General features: G+C 41.4%; 1 protein-coding gene across 1 annotated transcript; it reads right to left on the bottom strand.

The window, feature by feature from the left end:
- Positions 1-6,707: 6,707 nt before the first annotated feature.
- LOC142107622 (uncharacterized) lies at positions 6,708-24,645 on the bottom strand. Its single transcript, XM_075191159.1, has 5 exons — positions 24,516-24,645; positions 21,390-21,560; positions 9,743-9,842; positions 8,067-8,197; positions 6,708-7,551 (listed from the first exon to the last, which is right to left on the bottom strand). Exons 1-5 carry the CDS (start codon positions 24,564-24,566, stop codon positions 7,276-7,278), a joined length of 729 nt encoding a protein of 242 aa, XP_075047260.1. The 5' UTR covers positions 24,567-24,645; the 3' UTR covers positions 6,708-7,275.
- Between the last annotated feature and the right edge of the window lie 301 nt (positions 24,646-24,946).

Here is a 24,946-nt window from a genome sequence, read left to right on the forward strand (position 1 = left end):
AAAGCATAATTTGGCTTTAGAACTAGATTGATCACAGGAGGGTAAATATTAAATGGCCCCTAGTAATGCCTGTTAATTGTTTATTGGAAGATCTGTAGTGAAGTACCATATGCGAGAGGGCTTCAGAAGTCCTGCATGTAACAGTGGTCCATGATTCCTATCACTATGTACTCTAGAATAAGTCACTCTTTTTCTTCCTGAAGGTCAAAATGACCGCAAACATATTCACGTTTGTTTTAAGTCCATTAATGGGGAGGAAAGAACTCCTCCACCAATAGCCTGCTTGATTATTTGTTCCCAACTCACAACCATAGAGGACATTACCCGTAAATGGAACAGACTCCAGAGTTATTTTGGATTCTGGATCATCCTCCCTTGCTTTGAGCCAGGAGACTAGCATCCAAAGGCGCATCACCTAAGTATTCTGATGCCTCCCTTATATGATCCACTTAGGTGAATTATTCTGACCTTCGGAAAGTTGTTCAGCCCATTTAATGACTAGTTTATTAACCCTGGCCAAAGCCAGAATGGGTCTGAGAGCGGCACCAGTTTTAAAATAGCCTCACATTTTCTATACACTCTATATTTTCTTTAATCGAGGTAACATTCAGAATAGGGATGGTGGAAGTTTTTGACAACCTAGCAATAGGGGCACCCACTTTAGGTGGAGATTCACATTTTTCCGTTGCCTGACTTGGATAAGGATAAAATGATAGTTTGCATAAAACCTTAAACTTTTTATCAGGTTTAGACCACAACTCACTCAACAGCTTGTTTAACTGACAAGAGGATGGAAAAGAAACATTGTTTTTTGTTCTTTTAAATAAGTTCACCTCATGTGACACAAAATTTTCCCACATATAGCCCAGTTTGCCATTTTGTTTTAATTTTTCTATAGCAAGTTACTATTTTACTCAGTCTTAATAACTACTTAGTGGGATCAGCAAACCATTTCGATACCTTTTCCCCTATTATTATTAATAATATTATTTATTTTTTAAAACGCTGCCATACTACATAGCGCTGTACACTGAGGGGATCATGACATAAGCAAACTAATTACAATATCATGAAACAAAAGGTAAAGATGGCCTTGCCCAAATGAGCTTACAATCTAAGGTTTGGAGAACACCTTATACATAAGGAAGCACAATAACAACTGTAGCAGCTGGATGGGAAATACTGTGTTGTAATTACAAGGCAGCAGAATTATCAGCCTTCAATAAAAAAAAGCAGCCTTTGGTGACTGGCATTTCTATGTAACAGTACTAAAGAAATGTGAATTCATAGCAATGTTTCCAGAGGTGTGTCATATGCATAGGTGATTTTAATAATGTGTTGAATGAAACTGTTGATAGATGGCTGAAGCAGGGCACTGTAGTTAATCAATCTGCCTCAGTCTTCTCCGCCCCTATTAGATGAGTTGGGCTTGGTTGATGTTTGGCATCTGAGGCATCCAGAGGCTGTCCAATTCTCTTGTTTCTCCACATCATGTAATGCATTCCCAAGAATTGATCTGACTCTGTTGTCCTGTTCTCTAGTGCGTGCTGTACGGGTAATAGAATATAAGGCCAGAGGAATCTCTAACCACTCGCCTCTTCTTCTGTCTATTGACTTTGCTATTACTAGTTGGCTTTCCCTGATGGGCACGGGAGCAACATTGGTGACTCAGTGGGAGGGGTTCTTTGCAGATAACTCTGAGACAGCAAGGCCTCCAATAGTCTGGGATGCCTTTAAGGCTTTTTTGAGGGGGACACTGCTTACCAGTGTGGCAGAAATGAAAAGGTCATCTAGACACACAGAAAAGGATGAAACCTTGTAAATCACTAGAACTACAATATATAAATGGTAGATCTGAATCTACAAGGCGAGCATGGCAGTTGACGCAGAAGGAGTGGGTCAATTATATTTTTGACAAATCTAAACATACGCTTCTCTTCTCAAAAGATGTGCAATATGCTCATGGTGACAGGAACGGGAGTTTCCTGGCATACCTAGCAAGGGTAGAGAAGGGTGATGCGACAATTCCGGTTATTTGTAATGATAGTGGGGTTGAGCAGTTCCAAATGCCAGATATTGTTAAGGTTTTTTATAATTATTATGCCAATATATACAAGTCCCAGGTTCAGTATGACTTGGTTGCCTTGCAGGCATATTTGGATACCGCGCCTCTCCCCATGCTTTCCATAGATAGCAAGGAGTATTTACATTCACCTTTCACTCTGAAGGAAATTGATGTGGCTATCATATCATTCCCTAATGGTAAAGTCCCTGGAGTAGACGACATACCTATAGAACTGTATAAAAAGCATTGTTCTTTGTGTCCAGGCTGTTAGGTACATTCAGCGAGCTTTGTGAGGCTGGCTCCCTCTCCCCTTATATGGTGGAAGCGATAGTGGTTGTACTGCCTAAATCAGGGAAAGATCTGTTATACCACGACTCTTATTGCCCTATCTCACTGTTTGCAACCAATGTAAAGGTTTCGGCTAAGCTACTGGCTTTGAGGTTAAACATGGTGGTGTTGGAACTGATACATCCTGATCAAACAGGATTCAGTCAAGTCCACATCTAGTAATCTCAGAAGGCTGTTCACTCTTCTGCAGGTGCAGTCACCTTCCTCAGGGTCAGAAGTTGTGGTGTCCTTGGACACAGCCAATGCATTCGACTCAGTTGAGTGGCTGTACCGCCTCGATTTGGGTTGGGTCTGAAAATTATAAATTGGGTTAAGCTCCTGTACTCTCACCAAGTAGCATGCGTGTGCGTTAATGGTTATCTCTGTCATTCCAATTGAAGCATGGCACTACACAGGGGTGCCCATTATCCCCGACACTGTTTGTGCTTGCAATAGAGCCTCTTGCTTGTTTGGTCACATACGATAAACAAATTGAAGGACTCGAATCGGCACACAGAGAGGATAAAGTGGCGTTAGACACAGACGATATGTTGCTGTTCTTTTCAAATGATGATGCCTCCCTAAGAGCTCTCTTGTGAGTAGTTGACAGGTTTGGAGGTTTCGCGGGATTAAAAATCAACTGGGACAATTCCAGCGTGTTTTCATTGGCTTGGGAATGTCCCATGACACCATTGAAAGATCTCCAAATAAAATGTGTACCCAAATTTAAATATCTGGGAATTTGGATAAATAACAGCCCTTCAGAATATGTAGATCTGAATTTACAACCTCAGATTGAATATCTTAAATCGAAAATTCATGTTTGGTGGAAGCTCCCGCTTTTTGCTATTGACAGGATAAATTTGTTTAAGATGGTGGTACAGCCAAAATTTTATACATACTTCAGCAATCTCCCATATATATTCCACCTTCCATAGTATCGATCAATCTCTGGTTTGAGGAGGGGGGATGGGGGGGGGGGAGGGCTAAGGTCAAGCTCAGCTTGCTTCAGAGGTCTAGACCCTCTGCTGGCCTTGCGTTTCCTAACCTGAAATTATATTAAATTGCCTCTCAGTTGGCCCATCTTAAAACATTGGTTTCTGACTCTGACTGTCGCGACTTGCATTGGGAATTAGTGCACCAATTTAATGCTAATCATACACCTTTACAGTTGTTGTCGGTGCTGCTTGGCTCTCAGGCTTCTCAGCTCCTGATACAAGCAATTAAGATCTGCGCAATCAGTAATAAAATGGTAGGTTACACTGACCCAGACACACCTATTTGGGGAACAAAGAAGTTAAAGGAATTGGACACAGTTGAGGGATCTAGGCGGTGGTTCCGTTATAGTGTAAAGGTTCTTGATCAATTGTATGACACATATGCTCTCAGATCCTTTGATCAGTTGTCTAGGGAATTAGTCATACCCAGCACAATGTTCTTCTCTTACCTCCAATTGCGACATGCTATAACAGGCTTGGCTAACCTGTGGAACTCCAGGTGTTGTGAAACTATAAGACCCAACATGCTTTGCTTATATATAGCAGCTTATTGCTGGAAGGGTACGCTGGGACTTGTAGTTTCACAACACCTGGAGTGCCACAGGTTAGCCAAGCCTGTGCTATAACATCACAATTTAAAGGGAAAGAACTGGTAATCGCTATAGCCCCACTGACAAAGCAACTACAGACACTTGGACACAAGGTCTTGATTTCATTCATGTACTCACATCTCCTATATGAATCTACAGTGGGTGATTTGGATGACCTGAGAAACCAGTGGGAAATAGATATAGGTCCTCTATCCGATAAGGACTGGGCAGCTCTAGTTGTTACACAGCATCCTTAAAGTTTCAACAAATGCAAGTTTCTATTCTACATAAGGCTTACCTGACTCCTATTAGACTGGCAAAATTCAGGCCTGACAATACTTCCAATTGCCCAAAATGTAACTCAGAAATTGGTAGCTTTTGGCATCTTCTCTGGGAGTACCCCCAAATTCAAACTTTATGGTGTAGTGTTACTCACTGTATACAAAAAAATGGGATTGAGGTTCCTCTCCGGTCGCCAGCTACCTGTTTACTTGGGCAGCGTCCGAAGGACAAAGTCGAGAAACTGACAACTGTATATTTTGCAATTATTCATGATAGCTAAAGTCAACATAGCGAGACTGGTTGGCTCCAGCATACCCCAAAATGGAAAGCATTGGTCGTCATCATCATAACCATTTATTTATATAGCGCCACTAATTCCACAGCGCTGTACAGAGAACTCGCATCATTCCCTGCCCCATTGGGGCTTACAGTCTAAATTTCCACACACAGACCTAGCAGTATGTTTTTGGAGTGTGGGAGGAAACCGGAGCACCAGGAGTAAACCCACGCAAACACAGGGAGAACATACAACTCCTCACAGATAAGGCCATGGTTGAGAATTGAACTCATTACCCATTGTAAGGCAGAAGTGCTAACCACTTAGCCACCGTGCTGCACACTACTATTGGGCATGAGAGGTTTGTGTATACCAGTAGACAAAACTTAAAATTTGAGGCTATATGATTTAGGTGGCTTGAGTCTCCATACACACTTGCTTCCCCGAGACAGTGAGTCTCGAATATTTATGTCTGCGGATCCCCCGGATCAAATGCCAATTGATAAATGTCACTCTGTAACATGCATGGTCTTGTTTTGCCACTATGGCCCATGGGAAAACTATGCAGTCTATGTTTTTGTATTTGAATGGATATCGCTGCATGGGGATTTCTTGTCTCTATTCCTCAACAAGCTTACCACATATGATGCAATTTTGCAATATATTCACATGGATAATTCTCCTGATTCTCATGGAGTTATATTTGCGATTGCTTTATCTGTATATTTTAACTTTTACTTTCTTTGTACGTTTGTTTTTTTCTTTTAAATAATACCAATAAAAACACTTGAATTAAAAAAAAATAACTGACCCAGTTTTCTATTTCAAAATTATAGGAGCCATAAGGTTTAGCAAACAGTGACTTCCACAATTTTGTGATCACTGGTATCATGGTCTTTTGTCAGCATATCCATCAATGGGCCTCAATGTTAGGAAAGACCCACAAATCAAATTCATCAGATTTTAAAAAACCATCAACAAAATGGGTCTATTTTGTTTGTTATTTACATATTGAATGCAACATTATTTTAAATTTCACTGCAGGAAGTTATAACTACAGTCCAACAGTGGTAGGGAATAACAGTTATGCAGCATTCAATACAAAACTTACTCATAACTGCAGCTGTCTGTAACCTTTGTCATAAGAGAAAAACATTCCCTGTAATCTTGCCAAACTTTGTTCACATCAACCAGGCAAGTCAAATAATAGATTCCGATTAGTTGCGGTGGTCCAGAGCAAATATTGCAGCTAAATGCAATGTTTGTGTTATAAGTTCATTATAATTATATCACAAGCATGTGTAATCAGGGAAAGAAATGAAAGTGAATGGCTGCTATGGGTTATATTGTATGAATTTTACTTGCACCATTTTATTTAATAAGCCATTTGTTGCTATGCCTAAAAATATAAGGGGTTATTCACAAGTGTCCACTGTGCTAGATTCTACTATGAAGACCTAGGGGGTAAATGTATGAAAGTCCGTTTTTTTCAACTCGCCGGAAATCGGCGAGTTTACAGCTAAAACTTACCTTTACAAGCCATCGCCGCTTTAAATTTTAGCTGTAAACTGAGTTGAAAAAAACGGACTTTCATACATTTACCCCCTAGTATGGAAACATGCCATAGATATTTTAATGTACAATTTTTAAGTATGACATATTAGTGATTTTACTGTTATATAACTAACCTCCATTTCCTAAGCTAAAGTACATACTAATCATAGTGACCTATGATTTATTTGTTTAAATTCATATGAAATTGAAAAATCTAAATGTACTGTTTAATTACCACAACTAATAAACGGTTCGCTGTCATACTGACCCAAAACAAAAAACATATTGAACAACTACTGGTAATTTAAGATGTGCATGTGGTGGCACTGTGTGGCCTCTGTGAACCCAAGTATCTACACTCGTTATTCATCTCACTGGAAGCTATGGTCCTCTGTTATCTACCAATTTAGGCTCAGGTAGATTAACTGCAATGCCCTTCACTTGTCCTGCTCTCGCAATTGTTGGGCCTCCTCCATGATGAGATCTTCATCTTAAATACTGTTCATGTAATCTCCCAAAACTTTTGCACATACAAACAACTATTATAGATAAAACAAACAACACTTTAGGTTTGGAGGTCCTTTTTCCAGAATTCTGCACATTACAAGATGTAGTTTGGTTAACCTCGTCCTTTAATCAAGAGCAAGCACAGGATGTCCATAAAAGGAGTGCCTTATCCACTCACAGGAACAATCATTCCACATTGGTATAACCATTTACAGATATATATCCATTTATGTTTAAAAAAACATGGAATAAAAAAAGTTATTTTCCTTTTAAATATATTTTTAGAGTGACCTTTATCTAGTGAACCAGCCTGAGCTACAAAGGGTTTAATTTCAGCTCTGTTCGAGAGAGTATAACATATACATTATGTGGAGCTAGGGTGCCAGAAACTGAGAAAATAAACCAAATATTAATTATGCTAAACTTGTTTAAAATACATATTACTATGAAGATCATTGAAAGATAGAACCATAATAATAATACGGTTATATGGTGACATTAAGCATTTTGACTTGCTGTAGTACAACAAAAAAAAAAAAACAAATAAGTGCATGATCTTCCATTTTTCTTTAGACAGATTAATCAATACCTGAGCATTGGAGGTTTACTAATGAATTCATAGCAGACAAATCACTTGCCTACATAATATAAAACAATTTTGTCGCACAACTCAAGTTATTTTGGTGCTTCAGATTGTTCCCTGGGAAGTCTCCCAAGGGCATAAAACTCTTCATTGGGTCGCATATCAGTTAAGAGAGCAATGCGATTGGACATAGCGAAAAAGGCAGCAATCATGGCAATATCCCAGGCATCTTCACGGTCAAAACCATGTTCCTCCAGTTTAATGAAGTGCTCCTCTGTTATATTCTCAAGTTTCGCAACTGCCAATGCAAACTCCAGCATGGCACGGTCTCTCCCACTGAGATCAGCTAGATCACAGTTGATAGTAACCTAAGAAAAAAAAATAATTTTAAACAAATGCTTTGTCACAATAATCAAATACAGCACTTGTGCCTTGACTGTTGTACAGTTCTAGAATATTCGAAGAGAAAGAAAAGAATGGTTATGAAGATGCACAAACCACTTAGTTAGTAATCGTATTAGGGAAAACAATAAGGCTCTGAATCATAAAACTTAACTTTTATTAAAATAACTATATAAAATTGTTGTAAAACAGCAAAGTTGTACAGTTCTCCAAAACATTTGGGTTCAACTTAGCACACTCACATCTGAAACTGTGACCTATGTTTTTTAGCTATGGCCCAACCTCTATCCCTGGAAACCAATCCAAAACCAACAGTGACTGGGATTTGTTCAAGATGTTTAGGACATAGTTACTGTATATTAGAGTAAAAAACTAACAAACAAGCTTTCTAAATTTCCACCAGCACTGGGGGGACCGGTGAGCCTCATCCATAATTTGTTTCTAATTATCTAGTTTCAGTAAATTGGTGTCATTGATTTACCTGGTCAGCCAATGTTTTGTTCTTTGAATATATTCTGTGTAATGCACTATGAGCAGTTACACAATAAGGACATTTATTGTTTGCACTGGTGGCTACAATTATTAGCTCTTTGTCAGCTTTGGATAAATTGCCTGCAAGAAAAAGAATGGTTACATTGCAGTGTACATCATACCTGTTTTGCTTAAAAATTGTCAGCATCTTTACATTGTTTTTAAGATGTTTAACTGGCACAAAAAGTTTAGATAACTTTATATTTCCTTGTACAGACCATATTAAAAGTGGTTGTCCAAAAGTGGACAACTCCTCTTTGTGACCTGCCCTATAATACGGACATCATAGTTTATGTGAAGGCAGCCCTTGCAGCTCATAGTAAAATAGGCCTTAGTCCATCCAATCTAAATCAATATAACACTTCATTGTGCTCTAACGAATCGGAATGGACCAACTGAGCCCTCCGGTGCTGTGAGCTGCATTTACATGTAGAGTTGTCCAATTTCCAGCTGCAGGTAACGGCAAAAGATCTGGCCATATCGGGGAGATTGCCTGTCCAACAGTCAGTCTAGCACTGTACTATAGGTGGTACTACACACCAGACAAGCTGTCTAGAATGTTTCCTGTGGCCACTCTAAGCTTCTGGCAGGGTTGCTGTCAGAGGGCTACGATGCTACATATATGGTGGACCTGGCTCATATAGTTCCTTTGTGAAGCATGGTTCTTGTACTTATAAACTCTATGTCAGAACAACAGGTTGATATGGACCCTTGGTCATTTCTTCTCTCTCCCAATACCTGATAAGAGCGCCCCTTCTAACAAGCTTATTTCTCACATACTGGCAGCTGCCAAATCACTAATTGCCAAGCATTGGAAAGACCCTAATCCTTACTCTATGCAGGAACAACATAATTATGTTTGGCATTTTGCAACCATGAAGAGTATTAGATACTATCTCCATGACAAACCCCATCAATTCAACAAGGTGTGGGCCCCGTGGTACTCGCAAGCAAGCCGTAGTTGCCTATCCATTTCGGCCCCCCCTTCCACAATTGGAACATAGTGTTTGGGCCGTCTCAGAACCCCCGGGCTGTGTGCGGTGCATAGTGGGTAAGAATCTTGTCCTTGCTGATGTTTTATTTTTAATTATATGGGACGTTTTGTCCCCAGATGTGTTGCACATATTGTCCTTAGCAATATTCCTGATGCTGTTAGTGCCTTTTCAACCCCCCTTCTCCCCTCATCTCCTTTCCTTTACCGCTTCCCATTGATATAATACATAAAACTTAGAGGAAATGCCTGGTACATTTATTTAAAAATTTTTTGAGTACTATGTTGTTTGTATTTTTCCTCGTTTCCTCTTTAAATAAAGGAAAAAAAAAATAAAAAAAAAAAAAAATCGGTCTAGCACAAATTAAAGGTTGTCAAAGATCATCTAGTTGTATTCACAAAATAGATCAAACATTTTTTTTTTCCCATGAGTTGAGTTTATAATGTTGCAAACAAAATATGGGAATACAGTGTACATTTTAATAAGCCAGTCTGCAAATACCTAAGACTGGCCTAAGCTGGTAAATCTAACAAACAAGAAATACAAGTAAATTGGAACACACAAAAAAGTTTGGAACATTTGTATGAATGCTCAAAAGTACATGATTCTCTTATGTTAAGAAAGTTCTGCTTACCTGTTTTCTTATTCATAATGACATCATAATAAGCAAAAAATGCTCTGAACTCATTTGGACGATGCGCCAGCACTTTAAAGATATTTGGCAAAAAACCACCCTGAAAGAAAGAATAGACAGGGGAATGTTAGAGTTGGGTAATAACAAAATATTGCTATCATAGTAGAATATGACAAATTTATCATGATAATGATAATGTGTAGTAAAAAAATAAATACATAAAAAATATTTTTTATTGCAGTACCGTGTCAACCATAAAAATCTATGTGATGTTGAATACTTTTGTGTCAAAAAAGTATTAAAGGAGGCAACCAAAATAAATTTTTATATTTGCTAGCTTTCACAGCAGAGGCCCCTTCATCAGGCAAGTTTACAAATGAATGCCTGAGAAATGGGCACAACATTTAAGAGATGTTAGATCAAGCAATTTGTACAGGGGGGAGGGGGATACATCATTAAGATAAGCTAAAGTAATGAAATGGAGGTTTTCGTTAAGGATGGAAGAGTGAAAGTCCTAGGAGTTCAGAGATCTGGAGTCACTCTGCTGTGGGGTGTGAAGTGTGTCCATGTAGTGGGTCATAAATCCAGGTGTTAGGTTGAGTCCTTGAGTCAATGACTGGAATGTTCTTAGCTTCAATTCCCAGATTTTTCTTTCCCTGTCATTTTGAAAAAGGTATTTTTAAATCTGTCATACTGTGTCCTGGTCCAGAGAAGTGTTTTACCCACGGGGGTGTCCAGAGTCTGCTTTATTGTGTGTCTGTGTAGATTTATCCTGGATTGTAGTTTCTGCTTGGTCTCTCCAATGTATATTCCCTTAGGGCACCTTGTACACTGTATCATGTACGCCACATTGGAGGATGTACATGAGAATTTGTCAGTGATTTTATAGTCCTGTTGTGTGTTGGGCATGTGGGCTGTCTTTGTTGGTAGGACATGGGTGCAGGTTTTGCATTTTTGGTTTTTGCAAGGGAAGGTGCAAGTCTCTGATGGTGATGAGAGGGCACTTCTAATGAGGAGATTTCTTAAGTACGGAGGTTGTTTGTATGAAAGGAGAGGTCAATCTGGGAATATTTCCTTCAGTCTATTGTCTTTCTGAAATATGGGCTGAAGATCAGCAGGAATTTTCCCCAAGATGTTCATGTGGGGATTGTAAGTGACCACTAGGGGCACCCTGCTGTTATCCTCACTGTTTGTAAGACAGGAGGCTACTCCTTGGGATTCTTGTGTCTCTGTGGATCTGTTCATCTATAACTATTGGATGGTATCCTTGTTGTAGGAATGTATTTCTCATTGATATGATATATAAAAAAAATATATCTGATAGGTAGCACGGTGGCTAAGTGGTTAGCACTTCTGCCTCACAGCGCTAGGGTCATGAGTTCAATTCCCGACCATGGCTTATCTGTGTGGAGTTTGTATGTTCTCCCTGTGTTTGCATGGGTTTCCTCCGGGTGCTCTCGTTTCCTCCCACACTCCAAAAACATACTAGTAGGTTAATCGTCTGCTATCAAAATTGACCCTAGTCTCTCTCTGTCTGTGTGGGGCAGGGACTAATGTGAATGAGCTCTCTGTACAACGCTGCAGAATCAGTGGCTGTATATAAATAAATGGTGATGATAATGATAGGTAGAAAACACTTAAAACCCACTTAACAAGAACATATAGGGTCTGATTCATTAAAGAACGCAATTTGCATATTTTTTTTATTTCTTTTTTATTTTATTTTTTAAGAGAAGCGGAAAGGAAAATGTAAGCAGGTGCACCGGTATTCCACAACAAGAGGATCTCAAGAAACGTTTTTAGTTGAATACGGGTGTAAGCACACTCTGCTTAACACGCTGCACAATACATATGTATATATAAAGTACCATATAAAGATTAAAAAATATTAATAAACACATTTACATCTGTTAATAATATAGTCATTAATGAAAAAACATAATGAAATACATTCATGATGTTATTAATGTCATGTTCTACCATGCATACATGACCGTCATCACTCTGCACTTACACCTGCCCTGTAGCTGGTGCAAGTGAAACAGTTGAAGTTCACATACCTGCGAGATGCCCAGAGCTTGAATCGGACAGATGTGCGTCCACTCAACCTTGACAGGCTAATAGTGTATATTGATTATGTGCTACGCCCATTCCCTTCCCTGCTCCGCCCATGAAAACGTAAGCTGTCGGAAGGGTTCTTTGCGATTGAAGATGAATTAGATGCACTTGCGGTCACTGGCGTATAGTCCTTTTCAGAGTACGCACTGTGTAATTTTACATAAAATAGGGCACATATCGGTATTTACGTTCTTTAGTGAATCATGCCCATAGTGTCCATCTATACTCTAATATCACATATTTGATATACATTGATCATTATACACAAGTCACAGTCACACGGACATCATCATACTTTTGGAATCATCCAAATGGGATATAGAATGCATGCTGCACAAGAAAGGGGGCATGGCCACAACACAATGGGCACCGCCACGTCATAATGGACGTGTTCTTCTGAAGCGCTAGGCCTCCCCCAGCACCCCTCAACAAAAGAGCTGACTCTGCCGTGCGGAGCAGCGATGAATAAGTCATACCTCCCAACAATTAGGACAAAGGGTGTTGACAAAAGGTATCGAACTGTAAGAATAGACTCTTCAAATCGGTACTGTCCTGCCTAAATCAAGACACCTTATTCACACTGATCACTGTGGTCAGTCACACTGATATTACACCTTGATAATAATGACCGAATACAAAACTATTAAAGCCCACAAAAATAGTGCTATTTTAAACCTCCTTGCCACTCATCAGCAGTCACCTTCAGCTTGACAACTAACCACAAGTGAAAAAGGGTAAGCCATAGGCGTTACCTATTTTTAAATATGTCAACAGAATGTTGTTAAAAATGCTAAAATATGCAGCTCACGAATATGTGCTACAGGCAATAGCACCAGCAAAACTGATGATTACATAAGAATATATGTCATAGAGCACCTTTAGGACTCATATCCACTGGTGTTAAAATGATGATAGCGCTGCCAAGTTGCGGTGTTAATGCCTGTGAAAATAAAACCGATTACATACAGTCGCAATGCTCTTTGGTGCTTTTTCCTCCTCTCATATCGGGAACAGATTGAGAACCTACCCACTTGTTGTTAACAAGCCTGTACATATGCATTTTGCACATGCATTTGGTTTGAGGAAGATGAAAATTTCTTCAGAGACAGAGAAATGTTGTTTACACTAAATTCTGACCCTACCATCTACACTCTGCAGCAGAAATTGAGGTTCATCACACCAGGCAACGTTTTTACACATTTCTACTATCTAGTTTTGGTGAATCTGTGCCCACTGTAAGCTCAGTTTCTTGTTTTTTTAACTGACATGAGTGGAGCCAGATGTGGTCTTCTGCTGCTGTAATCCATCCACTTTAAGGTTTGACATGCTATGCGTTCAGATATGGTTTTCTGCATACTTCTATTTTAACGCATGGTTGAGATACTGTCGCCTTCTTGTCAACTTGAACCAGTTAAGACAATCTCCACTGACCTCTCTCAATAACGGCGTTTTAATCCACAGAACTGCAGCACACTGAATGTTCTTTGTTTTGAGAAAACTCTAGAGACTTTTATGCGTGAAAATCCCAGGGGATCAGCAGTTTCTGAAATTCTCAAACCACCCTGTCTAGCATCAACAATCATTCCACGATCAGTGTCACTTAAATCACATTTCTTCCCTAATTCTGGTGTTTGGTCTGAACAACAAATGAACCTCTTCACAATGTCTGCATGCTTTTATGCAATGAGTTGCTGCCACATGACTGGTCGATGAGATGTTTGCAAGAACAAGCAGGTCTATCTAAATAAAGTTTTTTTTCCCAATACATCATTTGGTATCCACATATTTATTTATTTGGTTTGTACTAAGTCATAGTTTATTCCACACACAAATCCTTAAATGGCTCAGACAAGATTGTAGGCACCTTTTAGAAGAAGTTAGGAATAATTAGATTTCAAGCAGAAGATTCTCCTTAACATTGGAACTAAACTCACCTGTCGTAAGTAACAGGCAGGGCCGGTGCTAGGGTTTTTGGCGCCCTAGGCAAAATTTCAAAATACCGCCCCCCTTCCCCCGCGAACACACCAAATGCCCACCTCACAGACCCTCACATGCTTGACTTTGTGCTTTTGTGTTTAAAAAAATAAAAAAAGGTAAGCCTTACCTCCTCCAGTGGTCCAGATGCAGTGATGTTTGATGCAGAACGCTGTCCAGACTCCACTGCAGACACAGGATTTCTAGAGGGGAGGTTTCCAGGTGTTAGATTACGGAACAAACAAATTAACTCGATAACCCTATGAATTATGCACTTGTTAAAGGCAATGGGCATCTTCTTTCCTTTATTGGTCCACATGGAAATGACAAGTAATCCGAATAGATGGCCCTAACATGTCCCTTCATCACACCACTGCCCCCCCACCTCTGCATCACACCACTGCTCCCCCCCTCTGCATCACACCACTGCTCCACCCCTCTGCATCACACCACTGCTCCACCCCTCTGCATCACACCACTGCTCCACCCCTCTGCATCACACCACTGCTCCCCCCCTCTGCATCACACCACTGCCCCCCCTCTGCATCACACCACTGCTCCCCCCCCTCTGCATCACACCACTGCATCACACCACTGCTCCCCCCATCTGCATCACACCACTGCTCCCCCCATCTGCATCACACCACTGCTCCCCCCATCTGCATCACACCACTGCTCCCCCCATCTGCATCACACCACTGCTCCCCCCATCTGCATCACACCACTGCTCCCCCCCCCTCTGCATCACACCACTGCTCCCCCCCCCTCTGCATCACACCACTGCTCCCCCCCCTCTGCATCACACCACTGCTCCCCCCCCTCTGCATCACACCACTGCTCCCCCCCCTCTGCATCACACCACTGCTCCCCCCCCTCTGCATCACACCACTGCTCCCCCCCCTCTGCATCACACCACTGCTCCCCCCCCTCTGCATCACACCACTGCTCCCCCCCCTCTGCATCACACCACTGCTCCCCCCCCTCTGCATCACACCACTGCTCCCCCCCCTCTGCATCACACCACTGCTCCCCCCCTCTGCATCACACCACTGCTCCCCCCCTCTGCATCACACCACTGCTCCCCCCCCTGCATCACACCACTGCTCCCCCCCCTCTGCATCACACCACTGCTCCCCCCCCCTCTGCATCACACCACTGCTCCCCCCCCCTCTGCATCACACCACTGCTCCCCCCCCTGCATCACACCACTGCTCCCCCCCCTGCATCACACCACTGCTCCCCCCCCCTCTGCATCACACCACTGCTCCCCCCCCCCTCTGCATCACACCACTGCTCCCCCCCCTGCATCACACCACTGCTCCCCCCCCTCTGCTTCACACCACTGCTCCCCCCCCTCTGCTTCACACCACTGCTCCACCCCCCTCTGCATCACACCACTGCTCCCCCCATCTGCATCACACCACTGCTCCCCCCCCTCTGCTTCACACCACTGCTCCCCCCCCCTCTGCTTCACACCACTGCTCCCCCCCCTCTGCTTCACACCACTGCTCCCCCCCTCTGCTTCACACCACTGCTCCCCCCCCTCTGCATCACACCACTGCTCCCCCCCTCTGCATCACACCACTGCCCCCCCACCTCTGCATCACACCACTGCCCCCCCACCTCTGCATCACACCACTGCCCCCCCACCTCTGCATCACACCACTGCCCCCCCCACCTCTGCATCACACCACTGCCCCCCCCACCTCTGCATCACACCACTGCCCCCCACCTCTGCATCACACCACTGCCCCCCCACCTCTGCATCACACCACTGCCCCCCCACCTCTGCATCACACCACTGCTCCCCCCCTCTGCATCACACCACTGCTCCCCCCCTCTGCATCACACCGCTGCTCCCCCCCCTCTACATCACACCACTGCTCCCCCCCCTCTACATCACACCACTGCTCCCCCCCCTCTACATCACAATGTTCCCTCTGAAGCATACTGTACCCCTTCGGATCTCAATGTCCCCAACTGCATCACACCGCCCCCCCACCCCCGAATCACAATGTCACTGGATCTCAATGTCCCCCACCCTGTCGCATACCAATGCCCCCCTCCCCTTTCTTTCCTTACCTGAAACTTGTCTTCATGAAGATGCACCTCTCTTCCGGGATCCTCACTGACACTGTCGGGACGTGATGATGATGTCACACCCGACAGTCAGTGAGGGGAGTGGAGGAGATGGAGAGACAGTGCTCCCCATGTTGAAGGATCTATCTGAAGCTGTGTGGTGGCCGTGGAAGGTATGATCAGCGGTCGCCGCACAGTATTACTCAATGCATTTAACCTCTGTAGCGCCCACCAGGGCCTGGTAACAGGTGCCTGTAATATAAACATCACTCATTAAACAAGCTTAAATAGAATAAGGACTTATTCGGCGCAAGGGAACGCGATGTGTTTCCGGAACAGTCCGCTTCCCATAGAGATGTCACTTCTTGGAGAATGTCCTGTAGACAGGTTAGACTAAATTAAAGCTTTTTGCTAAAGCACATCATCCCTATGTTTACAGAAAGCAAAATTAAGCTTTCAAAGAAAAAAAAAAAACAGCTCCCTATAGTCCAACAAAGAGGAAGTTCAGTGAAGTTTTGGGATAGCTATGCTTCATTTGGCACTGGGTGCCTTAAATATGTGCGTGGCAACATGAAATTTGGATATTACCAGACCATTTTAGAGCGTAATGATACACTCAGTATGAGAAAGCTGGGTCTTAGAAGGTCAGGGGCAGTGGTTTTGTCCTTGGATGGTGCCATGGCCTTCAACACAGTGAAATTGAGTAACTGTGGGAAATATTGTCAAGCTTGGGACTAAGATGTTTCATCTGCTGAGTCTAGGTACTTTATTCAGCTCCGGCTGCTAGGATTTGTATTAATGGTCATAATACTGCGCCGTTTGGTTTTGGTATGGGCTAGACAGGTATGCCCACTGTAACCAGCTTTATTCACGTTGGCCTGCTTAAATCGTTCATACCCTCGCAACCAGGATCTCCTGGTGGGTGACTTCACGTATAAAATATCATTATATGCAAATTATATGCTTTTGTCAGATGCTGGTGGTTCGATGTACAACTTAATTCCAACTGTAGAAACCTTTGGCTGCTTCTCAGGACCACTGGACTAAATCCAGTGGGCCAGTTTTCAGATTTAACTACCTCTCAACGTAGCTTACACTGGACTAAAAAATGTAGGTACTTATGTATATGGACCTCTGGCTACACCTCCTAACATCGATCCTGTGACTCAGTTCCTTAAAAATAAATGAAACTCCTCCGGTCACCGGCCACCTGTCTGTTCAGGCTTCGCTTGAAGGGCAAAGTCGATAAGCTGACTCAACTCTTCATCTCTCAGTTGTTCATGGTAGCTAAAGTTAGAATAGCGAGACTCTGGTTGGCACAGACAAGCCCTACGTTTAAAAATTGGATAGCATTGGTCAGCACTAATATAGGGCACGAGAGGTTTGTGTATGCCAGCAGACAGGCCTTAAAGAAATATGAGAGCATATAGTATAGGTGGCTTGAGTCTTCCTACGCTCTGGCCTCTTTGGGACAGCAGGTCCCGGATGCTTAAGTCCTCGGATGTCAAATATTTTGAAATATACAAACATTGTATTATCCAAAGTGGCAGGACATTGGCTAATTATCTTACTTTTCTATCTGTATGAATAATCCTGCTGGTACATATCTGTTTTATACTCCTTAACAAGATCAGCACCTATGATTTACTATGCAATTTATTTACAATTTTATTCCTTTTGATTCCAATTGTCTTTTACTTTAAATTGTTTTTTGTTTGTTTTTGAAATACCAATAAAAATACTTGAGTTAAAAATAAATAAATAAATAAAATTCTTGGAAGCTTCCTCTTACATTGACAGGAAGAAAAATGTTTATAAAGATGGTTATCCTGTCCAAAAACCTCTACCCCTTGCAACATTCTCCAATGTACATACCAAATTAGATCTTTTGTTAATATTAATAAATATATAGGGGTAGATTCAATTCTGTGCACTATTACCATTACTACGGTAATAAATGGGCATTATTACCATTAGTACGGTAATTTCAATGCTGATTTTACTAACGGTAATAGTGCAGGGAATTGAATCTGTGCCATTGTGTCACTATAGTGTGTAAATAAATAAAATTAATAAATATAAATTAGTAAATATAAATAAAAATTAATAATTAATAATAGTGTGGGGTGAGAGGAGGGCGAGGTAGAAACTTAGTATATTTTGCAAAACCAAAAGGCAAGGGCGGCCTGTCCAATTTTAAAGTATATTAATTGGCTAGTCAACACCCTCCCCTGATCATCTTTACACCCTGTGACGAAATATAGTATATCTAATGACGGATTGTATTTTCTGTTGAATTTATGTATAAAAACACTGAATATTTTATGTAACCTTTCCAAGTGTATTTTGTTAACTGACCTAGGCAAGTGTCAATGGTCTTTTGAAACTAGCCAGGCCCAGAGACAGATATCTGAGTAGTTTGTGTATGCAAAGGAGTTAGGCTTAGCCAGACAGAAAGATCAGAGGTGAGAGCTTCTCGGAGGTGCCCAAACATATCTTAGTGATAGATAATTTACTTCGAGAAAACTCTGTGTCATTTTGGGAATCAATCTGACATAATTGAAAGTGTAAATTTCTAAGGTGGGGGTGAAGAGCCTCAAAGAAGGTGGGGGTGAAGAGCCTCCCTCAAAGAAATGAACAAAATTATTGTCTAAGCCAGAAGATTTTAAACAATAATTTTGTTCATTTCTTGGAAGGGTGTCTGTCAAGACTGAAATGTGCCATTCTTCTCAATCTGTATTCCTCACACGACAATTCCTGAGCTTGTAAGTAAGGACTCTGGTTTTATTTCCTATTTTATTTTTTAAAACTCATTTGTGCAATTTATTGTATGTCTGTTTATTACCTTTTTGCAAATAAGGCTTGGAAACATTTTTCAGATTTATCTAGCGTATTCTCCATGATTCTTTGTGAACTTACGAAGCCCAGAGAGGCTCTTGCTACAGGTGTTTGATTTAAGTGTGAAACATTAATAAGTGGTTCTGTTGAACGTAAGGACACCATAATAAATCCTTTGTGGTGGCAGAAAATGTGTATTCATTGCTAAGTGACTAAGGTGTCACCAGTCACGGACAGCTGTTCAAATTGCTGTATCTGGGACAGGCTGGGCATTCGGGACACACCCCTTGCAAGTTCTTCTGGCTGGTTATAGATTTGTATAGACATTGTTCCATACTTCAGCTGTTACTGAAGTTGCTGCATATTTCAATTGTTTTATGCAGTTTGAGAACACTTGATTGATTTGCAGTAAAGAGAATTGAGATTGCAGATAGATTGAAGTTGATTGCTGATCTGCATGGATTTTCTACCACTTACCTTTTGGGGGGCTTAAATCGACAGTGGTGGCATGTTGCAATTTTATTATGTATGGTTGCCTTCTACCCTAAACCTATTATTTAGGTCTCATGTCTATAAATGTAAAAAAAAATACTAATTCTCCCCTCAGGAAGCAGACCTTCTCCGGACTAACTTTAGTTCAAATTACAGACCAAAAAGATCAAATATCTAGGAGTCTACCAAACCTCATGTTACGATCTTCTCTTTCACGAAAACTTCCCATCCCTCTTGTCCAGGATGCAATTTGACCTGGCCTCCTGGAACCGCATTATCTTCTGGCTGGGCAGGGTCATATCTGTCTGTCAAAATGATTATTATTTCCAAATAGCTTAATCTTTTCCAAATCTTACCGGTAGCTGTTCCCGCTTTACTCCTTGCCAACGTTCAAAAAGCACTCACCCATTTTATCTGTATTCACAGATCCCCAAGAATCTCGGCCAATATCCTAAAGCGATCATTCCCCGGAGGTGGCAGGGGTCTCCCTAATACTAAGTTATATTATCTGACCTCCAATCTTTCTTAAATTGTTGTCTCATATACCCCACCAGGTTCCACCTCATGGCTTGACATAGAATCGGCTTCCCTTACCCTACCCGACCTCACTCCCTTATGTGGCTTATCCCGTACTCACCGTTCCCCCTCCTCAAAACCGTTTCCCCACCATTTGACAACACACTCTGGGACTCTCACTCCTTTAAGATGAAACTTTCCTATGCGATATCTCCCCTGACCCCCATTTGGCACAACCCTGTGTTCCCTCCCAAGTCCTCTGCTACGAGACACCATATCTGGACACGAGCAGGTCTTAAATTCCCACTGGACTTCGTCAAGCAGGGTCGATAGCTCCATTTAGCGGAGCCTCAATGCTACTCCCCATCCCAGACACATGGCCCCTTCGAATTCTTTCAAATTAGTAATTTCTTATGCTCCCTGCCACCCACTTATTTCCTAAGAGACCTCACCCCCTTTGAAACGCTTTGTAAACAATACCCCTTGGCCAAGGGCATGATCTTCCAACTATACATTATCCTTCTCGCGACTGCCCTTCCCTTTCCATGTTCCCATGAGGACGACTGGGAAAAGGACCTGGACAACGAGGCCTGAGAGGACATGAAACTGGGAATAGCTAGAAGCTCCATATCAACTAAACTTAAAGAAACCTCTTACAAACTTTATTACCGCTGGTACTATACTCCCACTCGACACCATAGAGTGTTTCCCTCTTCCTCACCCAACTGCTAGCAGGGCTGTGGCCACAGGGGCATGAGGGGCATATTTGGTGGACCTGCCCAACCATCCCCCCTTCTGGGACTCGGTGCATGGCTTCTTAAATAGTCTACCAAGGCTGAAAGATCCCTGGGTATTCCTACTGTGTTACCCTTCCCAGGACCTTGACAATTTTTCCAAAAAATTGACTGCCCACATACTGACGGCTGCCAAGTCCCTCATAGTCCTCAATTGAAAAAACGTTCCCCCCCCCCCCCCCCCCCCTCTCACGGCCCACAAAAAACAGATCTGGCACATCGCTGTCATGGAAGACATTACATATTACCTCCATGATAGGGGCCATGTCTTTAACCAAGTGCAGGCCCCATGGCTGTACGCACCTTCACCTCCCGGGTCATTACTTCCCCCATGTTGACCCATATGCGGTGACGCTGCCTCCCTCAACACAATATTCCCCGCTACTCTAGGTTCTATACGCCCTGGTTGTCCTCCTGAGTATTTGCACTGCCCAACTAAGTGGTCACCTGACACAACGGCCCCCCTCCCAAACCTCCCCCCATTCCTTTTGTCTATTCTATATAACACTTGTTAAACTCTAAAAACTGGTCATTCTCCATCCAAAGTTACATTTGGACACAATATGACAAATGCTAATGAGAAAATGCTTTAACACTCAAGGTTTGAGTGGGGGTCAGGGTGAAATGTACTTTAACAAGGATTCCTGTATTTTTTAAGTGTAAACCTGGGACAAGGAATTTGATCAATCTATTAATCAATCCACCTCATGTTTACTTGTGGCTACCAAATCCAGTAAATGAGCTGTAGAAACATATTGTACTAATTCAGTCGATCTACATTTGGTGCATTAGGAATCTGAATTCGATGGGAAGAATGCTTATACATGTATAATTACCTTCTTTTCTACTTCTTCCATCAGTTCCACTATATCATATGGTAAATCTTTTTTGTATGGTATAGGGTAGCGACTGATTGGCCTGTCGGATTCTGTCCCATATGCAAGTTTTCCTCCTGCAAAAGCTGTGGGTGATCTCCAAATTCCATTTGAAATATTTACAGAAAAGTTCTAAAACACAATAAGAGAACAAATATACATGTTTATATTGGTATGCAACATAATTAGGGCAACAACAGTATAGTACAGTGGTTCCCAAACTTTTGCAGTTCGCTGCAATTTTTTCAAGGCACCCCTCCAAAATAATTACTGAGCAGTCCTGTTTTAGAAGCAGTTGGGTCAAAAAAATTTAATAAGTATTTAGGTTAGAACAGAAATACTTATTTAGTTGTGTGCAAAAATGCCCCTCTGCATCCAGACACTCTGCCTCCTCTGCATCCAGACACACTGCCCCCCCTTACTCTGCCCCCTCTGCATCCAGACACACTGCCCCCCCTTACTCTGCCCCCTCTGCATCCAGACACACTGCCCCCCCTTACTCTGCCCCCTCTGCATCCAGACACTCTGCCCCCCTCACGCTGCCCCCTCATGCTGTCCCCCTCCTCTGCCCTCTGTCCCCCTCCTCTGCCCTCTGTCCAGAGTGTCTGTCCCCCTCCTCTGCGCACTGTCCCCCTCGGGCCAGCCAGAGAAAAAAAAACCAAAACAAAAACTTACAAATCCGCGCGGCGCTGGGACCCAGCACCACTGCGAGCAGTGGCGCACACTTTGGAAACCGCTGGTATAGTAGAATAACAATATGGGAAGCTATTTCAACCTTCACATTAACATACACAAAAGTATGGTTCACATGAACGGTGTCCTACTGAATGCAAGCAACACTCTGCAATTAATTTATATGTTTAAAGAGCTGAGCTGCATGGACGAATATGACTGCAGTCATTTTTGGACAATATTTCTTGGCTGTGGTACGTTGGGGCCTGTGCGCACATTTAAAGAATATATTATTCTGTGTGTGTCTTTTATTTAGAAAAGTTTGAACTGGGGGAAATTCTAGAAGTAATTTAAGAATGTAATATGGATCAACCAAAGACGACAAAAAATATAGAATATGGCAATGGCAAAATCAGTGATAATAATAAATTTGCGATTTGATTTTTTTTTCTCTATATTGGAAGACTTTTAGAAAACATTCAAACATGCAGTGGTGTTGATGATGGCACTCTGCAATAAGTTCATTGATTGTAAACTTGCGAGCAGGGACTTCTCACCGCTTTGTCTGTTTTACCCAGTTGTTTATTAGTTTACTGTGTTTGTCCCCAAATGTAAAGCGCTACGGAATATGTTGGCGCTATATAAATAAATGATGATGATGATGAAGTTCATTGGGTAAAGGTATCACAGCTCCCTGTTTGAATCAGGCAAGCAATAGTATGAACACATTTTATGGAAGAAAGCTGCTGTTAAGGTAAGGAGAACTGTATAGTTCACATATCATTTATTGAACACTTAACCTTATTGATAGGTCACAGGTGCAGGAATCATTTCAATAAGAATCAATAGCATCCGCTCAACATAAATCAATCCAAGTACTTTTTGTATGATATTAAAGGGTCTTAAGAGGAGAACACGTGTCCTGACACTGAAAATATAACAACTTCTTGCATTCAATTCTGTTGTGTGGTTACAATCGAGTCACACTGACCTTTACCAAAATCTGGATCAGTGGTCAAAATGGAAGTTTAAATGTGGCAGTTTAAAAAATGTAAGTGAATGAAATGTAATAATTTTACAATGAAAGCATTAGGAGAAGTGACGGTATGGCATACCACCATATACCAGACCATTTTGACCACTGGATTGTAATGTATTAACAGACCACAAAAACATTAGAATGTTTTTAAATTTCATTTGAACCCTTTGGGCTAGATTTACTAAACTCCGGGTTTGAAAAAGTGGGGATGTTGCCTATAGCAACCAATCAGATTCTACCTTTCATTTTGTAGAAGGTACTAAATAAATGAAAGCTAGAATCTGATTGGTTGCTATAGGCAACATCCCCACTTTTTCAAACCCGCAGCTTAGTAAATCTAGCCCTTTGTGTAAGTTCACAGAAATTACAGTGTGAATTCCTGGTCTCCATGATTTCTCTGAAGGAGTCATGCTACAGTGAAGTGGCAGCTGCACATTCAAGAGCACTCAATGGAAACCTAAAGCACAAATCTCAGTATTCATGCAGGTTAAAGAGATAAATTGATATTTTATACTGGACATATCAGTTCTAAAATGTCAGCTTGGGCTGGCCAGCGAATTATCTTGTATGGTAAAATGTGTGATGTTATGCTGTATATAGATAGAAAGGAACATACCTTATATACAGAAATACACCTACTTAATTTTCAAAGTGGACCTTTCTAAAACCTAAAATAAATGTGTTGCCATACACATTACTATTAATTACTTGATATTAGATAAAAATAAATAAATAATAGAAAGTTATTTAGGGGATGTGAGACATTTCTATAACAGATTGCAATGCAAACTGAAACGTGGGATTGTGAATACAAGCAATACATTATTAATCACTGTATCAACTATTTATTAAAAAAAGGCAAAATAACAGTAACATCTAAAGGAAGTAGGTCACTGGAAAACTGCACGGCTACATTTTAGTAAATATGTATGCATGTATAGATAATTTTACAGACGTTTAGTTTCTTAGATTACAAGAATATAATTAAGCAATAGATTATAAAATTGGGATTAGGTATTTGGATACAAATTCTTATTTAACAAAAACACAATATGAAGTCAGTTTCATTTCCAGTGTTCCATTAAAGGATACCTGTATCATTTGCAAGATAACATAGACTACAGACAAAACAGTGGTTTGTTAGAATATAGACACATTTCTCTAGAAACACAAAAAAGTATGGTTACTCCATGACGTTAAAGTGACGCGCAAAAAAAACAAAAAAAAACTACTAGCAAAAGTGGGCAACAAAGAGAACTTTATGTAAAAAAAAAATCAATAGTTTGTGCGTCTGAAATAACTTAAGTGCTGTGTATCTATATTTCTTAAACGGTCGTGGCATCACTACTCATGGCTACTAGTGTTAGGTTACTCACAGGGGGAAGGCTGAACCTTCTAAGCTTTAATACAGCGGTAATAACTCTCATGGTGATGTGATCCAGCCAGCGATTCTTCTTAGTGTTTCCTAGTTCAGGGTCATGCAGAGTCCCCTCCTCTGCCGCACACACCCACCTAAGCAGGGCTGATATTGGTCCGTCTCACGTCTGCATTATAGAATAGCAGCATACTGCGCTTCCAAACCTCGTCATTTAAAACTGTGCGCTAGTGTCTGATTCTGTACGTCATATTTGCAACGCTAATGTAATTTTAGTTATGTATTTTGGGAGGTTTATAGTCAGATTATGTTGAAATTGTTTACTGCATAACGGGCCGTGTATGAAACAGCTGAAAAGTGTCTCAAAAACTTTTGAAAACTGATATTTAGAAGGTAAAAGCTTACAAATGTGTAAAAAGAGAAGTGCAGGGA

This window comes from Mixophyes fleayi, chromosome 1 (assembly GCF_038048845.1).
Source record: "Mixophyes fleayi isolate aMixFle1 chromosome 1, aMixFle1.hap1, whole genome shotgun sequence".
NCBI classification, from domain to species: Eukaryota; Metazoa; Chordata; class Amphibia; order Anura; family Limnodynastidae; genus Mixophyes; species Mixophyes fleayi.

Excerpts from the sequence above, each read along its gene's own strand:
- LOC142107622 (XM_075191159.1), bottom strand. The coding sequence starts at position 24,566 with ATGAGAGTTATTACCGCTGTATTAAAGCTTAGAAGGTTCAGCCTTCCC. Across the intron at positions 9,843-21,389 it reads TGGAAGAAGTAGAAAAGAAG|GGTGGTTTTTTGCCAAATAT; the intron begins GTAATTATACAT and ends TCTTTCTTTCAG. Across the intron at positions 7,552-8,066 it reads ACAAAACATTGGCTGACCAG|GTTACTATCAACTGTGATCT; the intron begins GTAAATCAATGA and ends TTTTTTTCTTAG.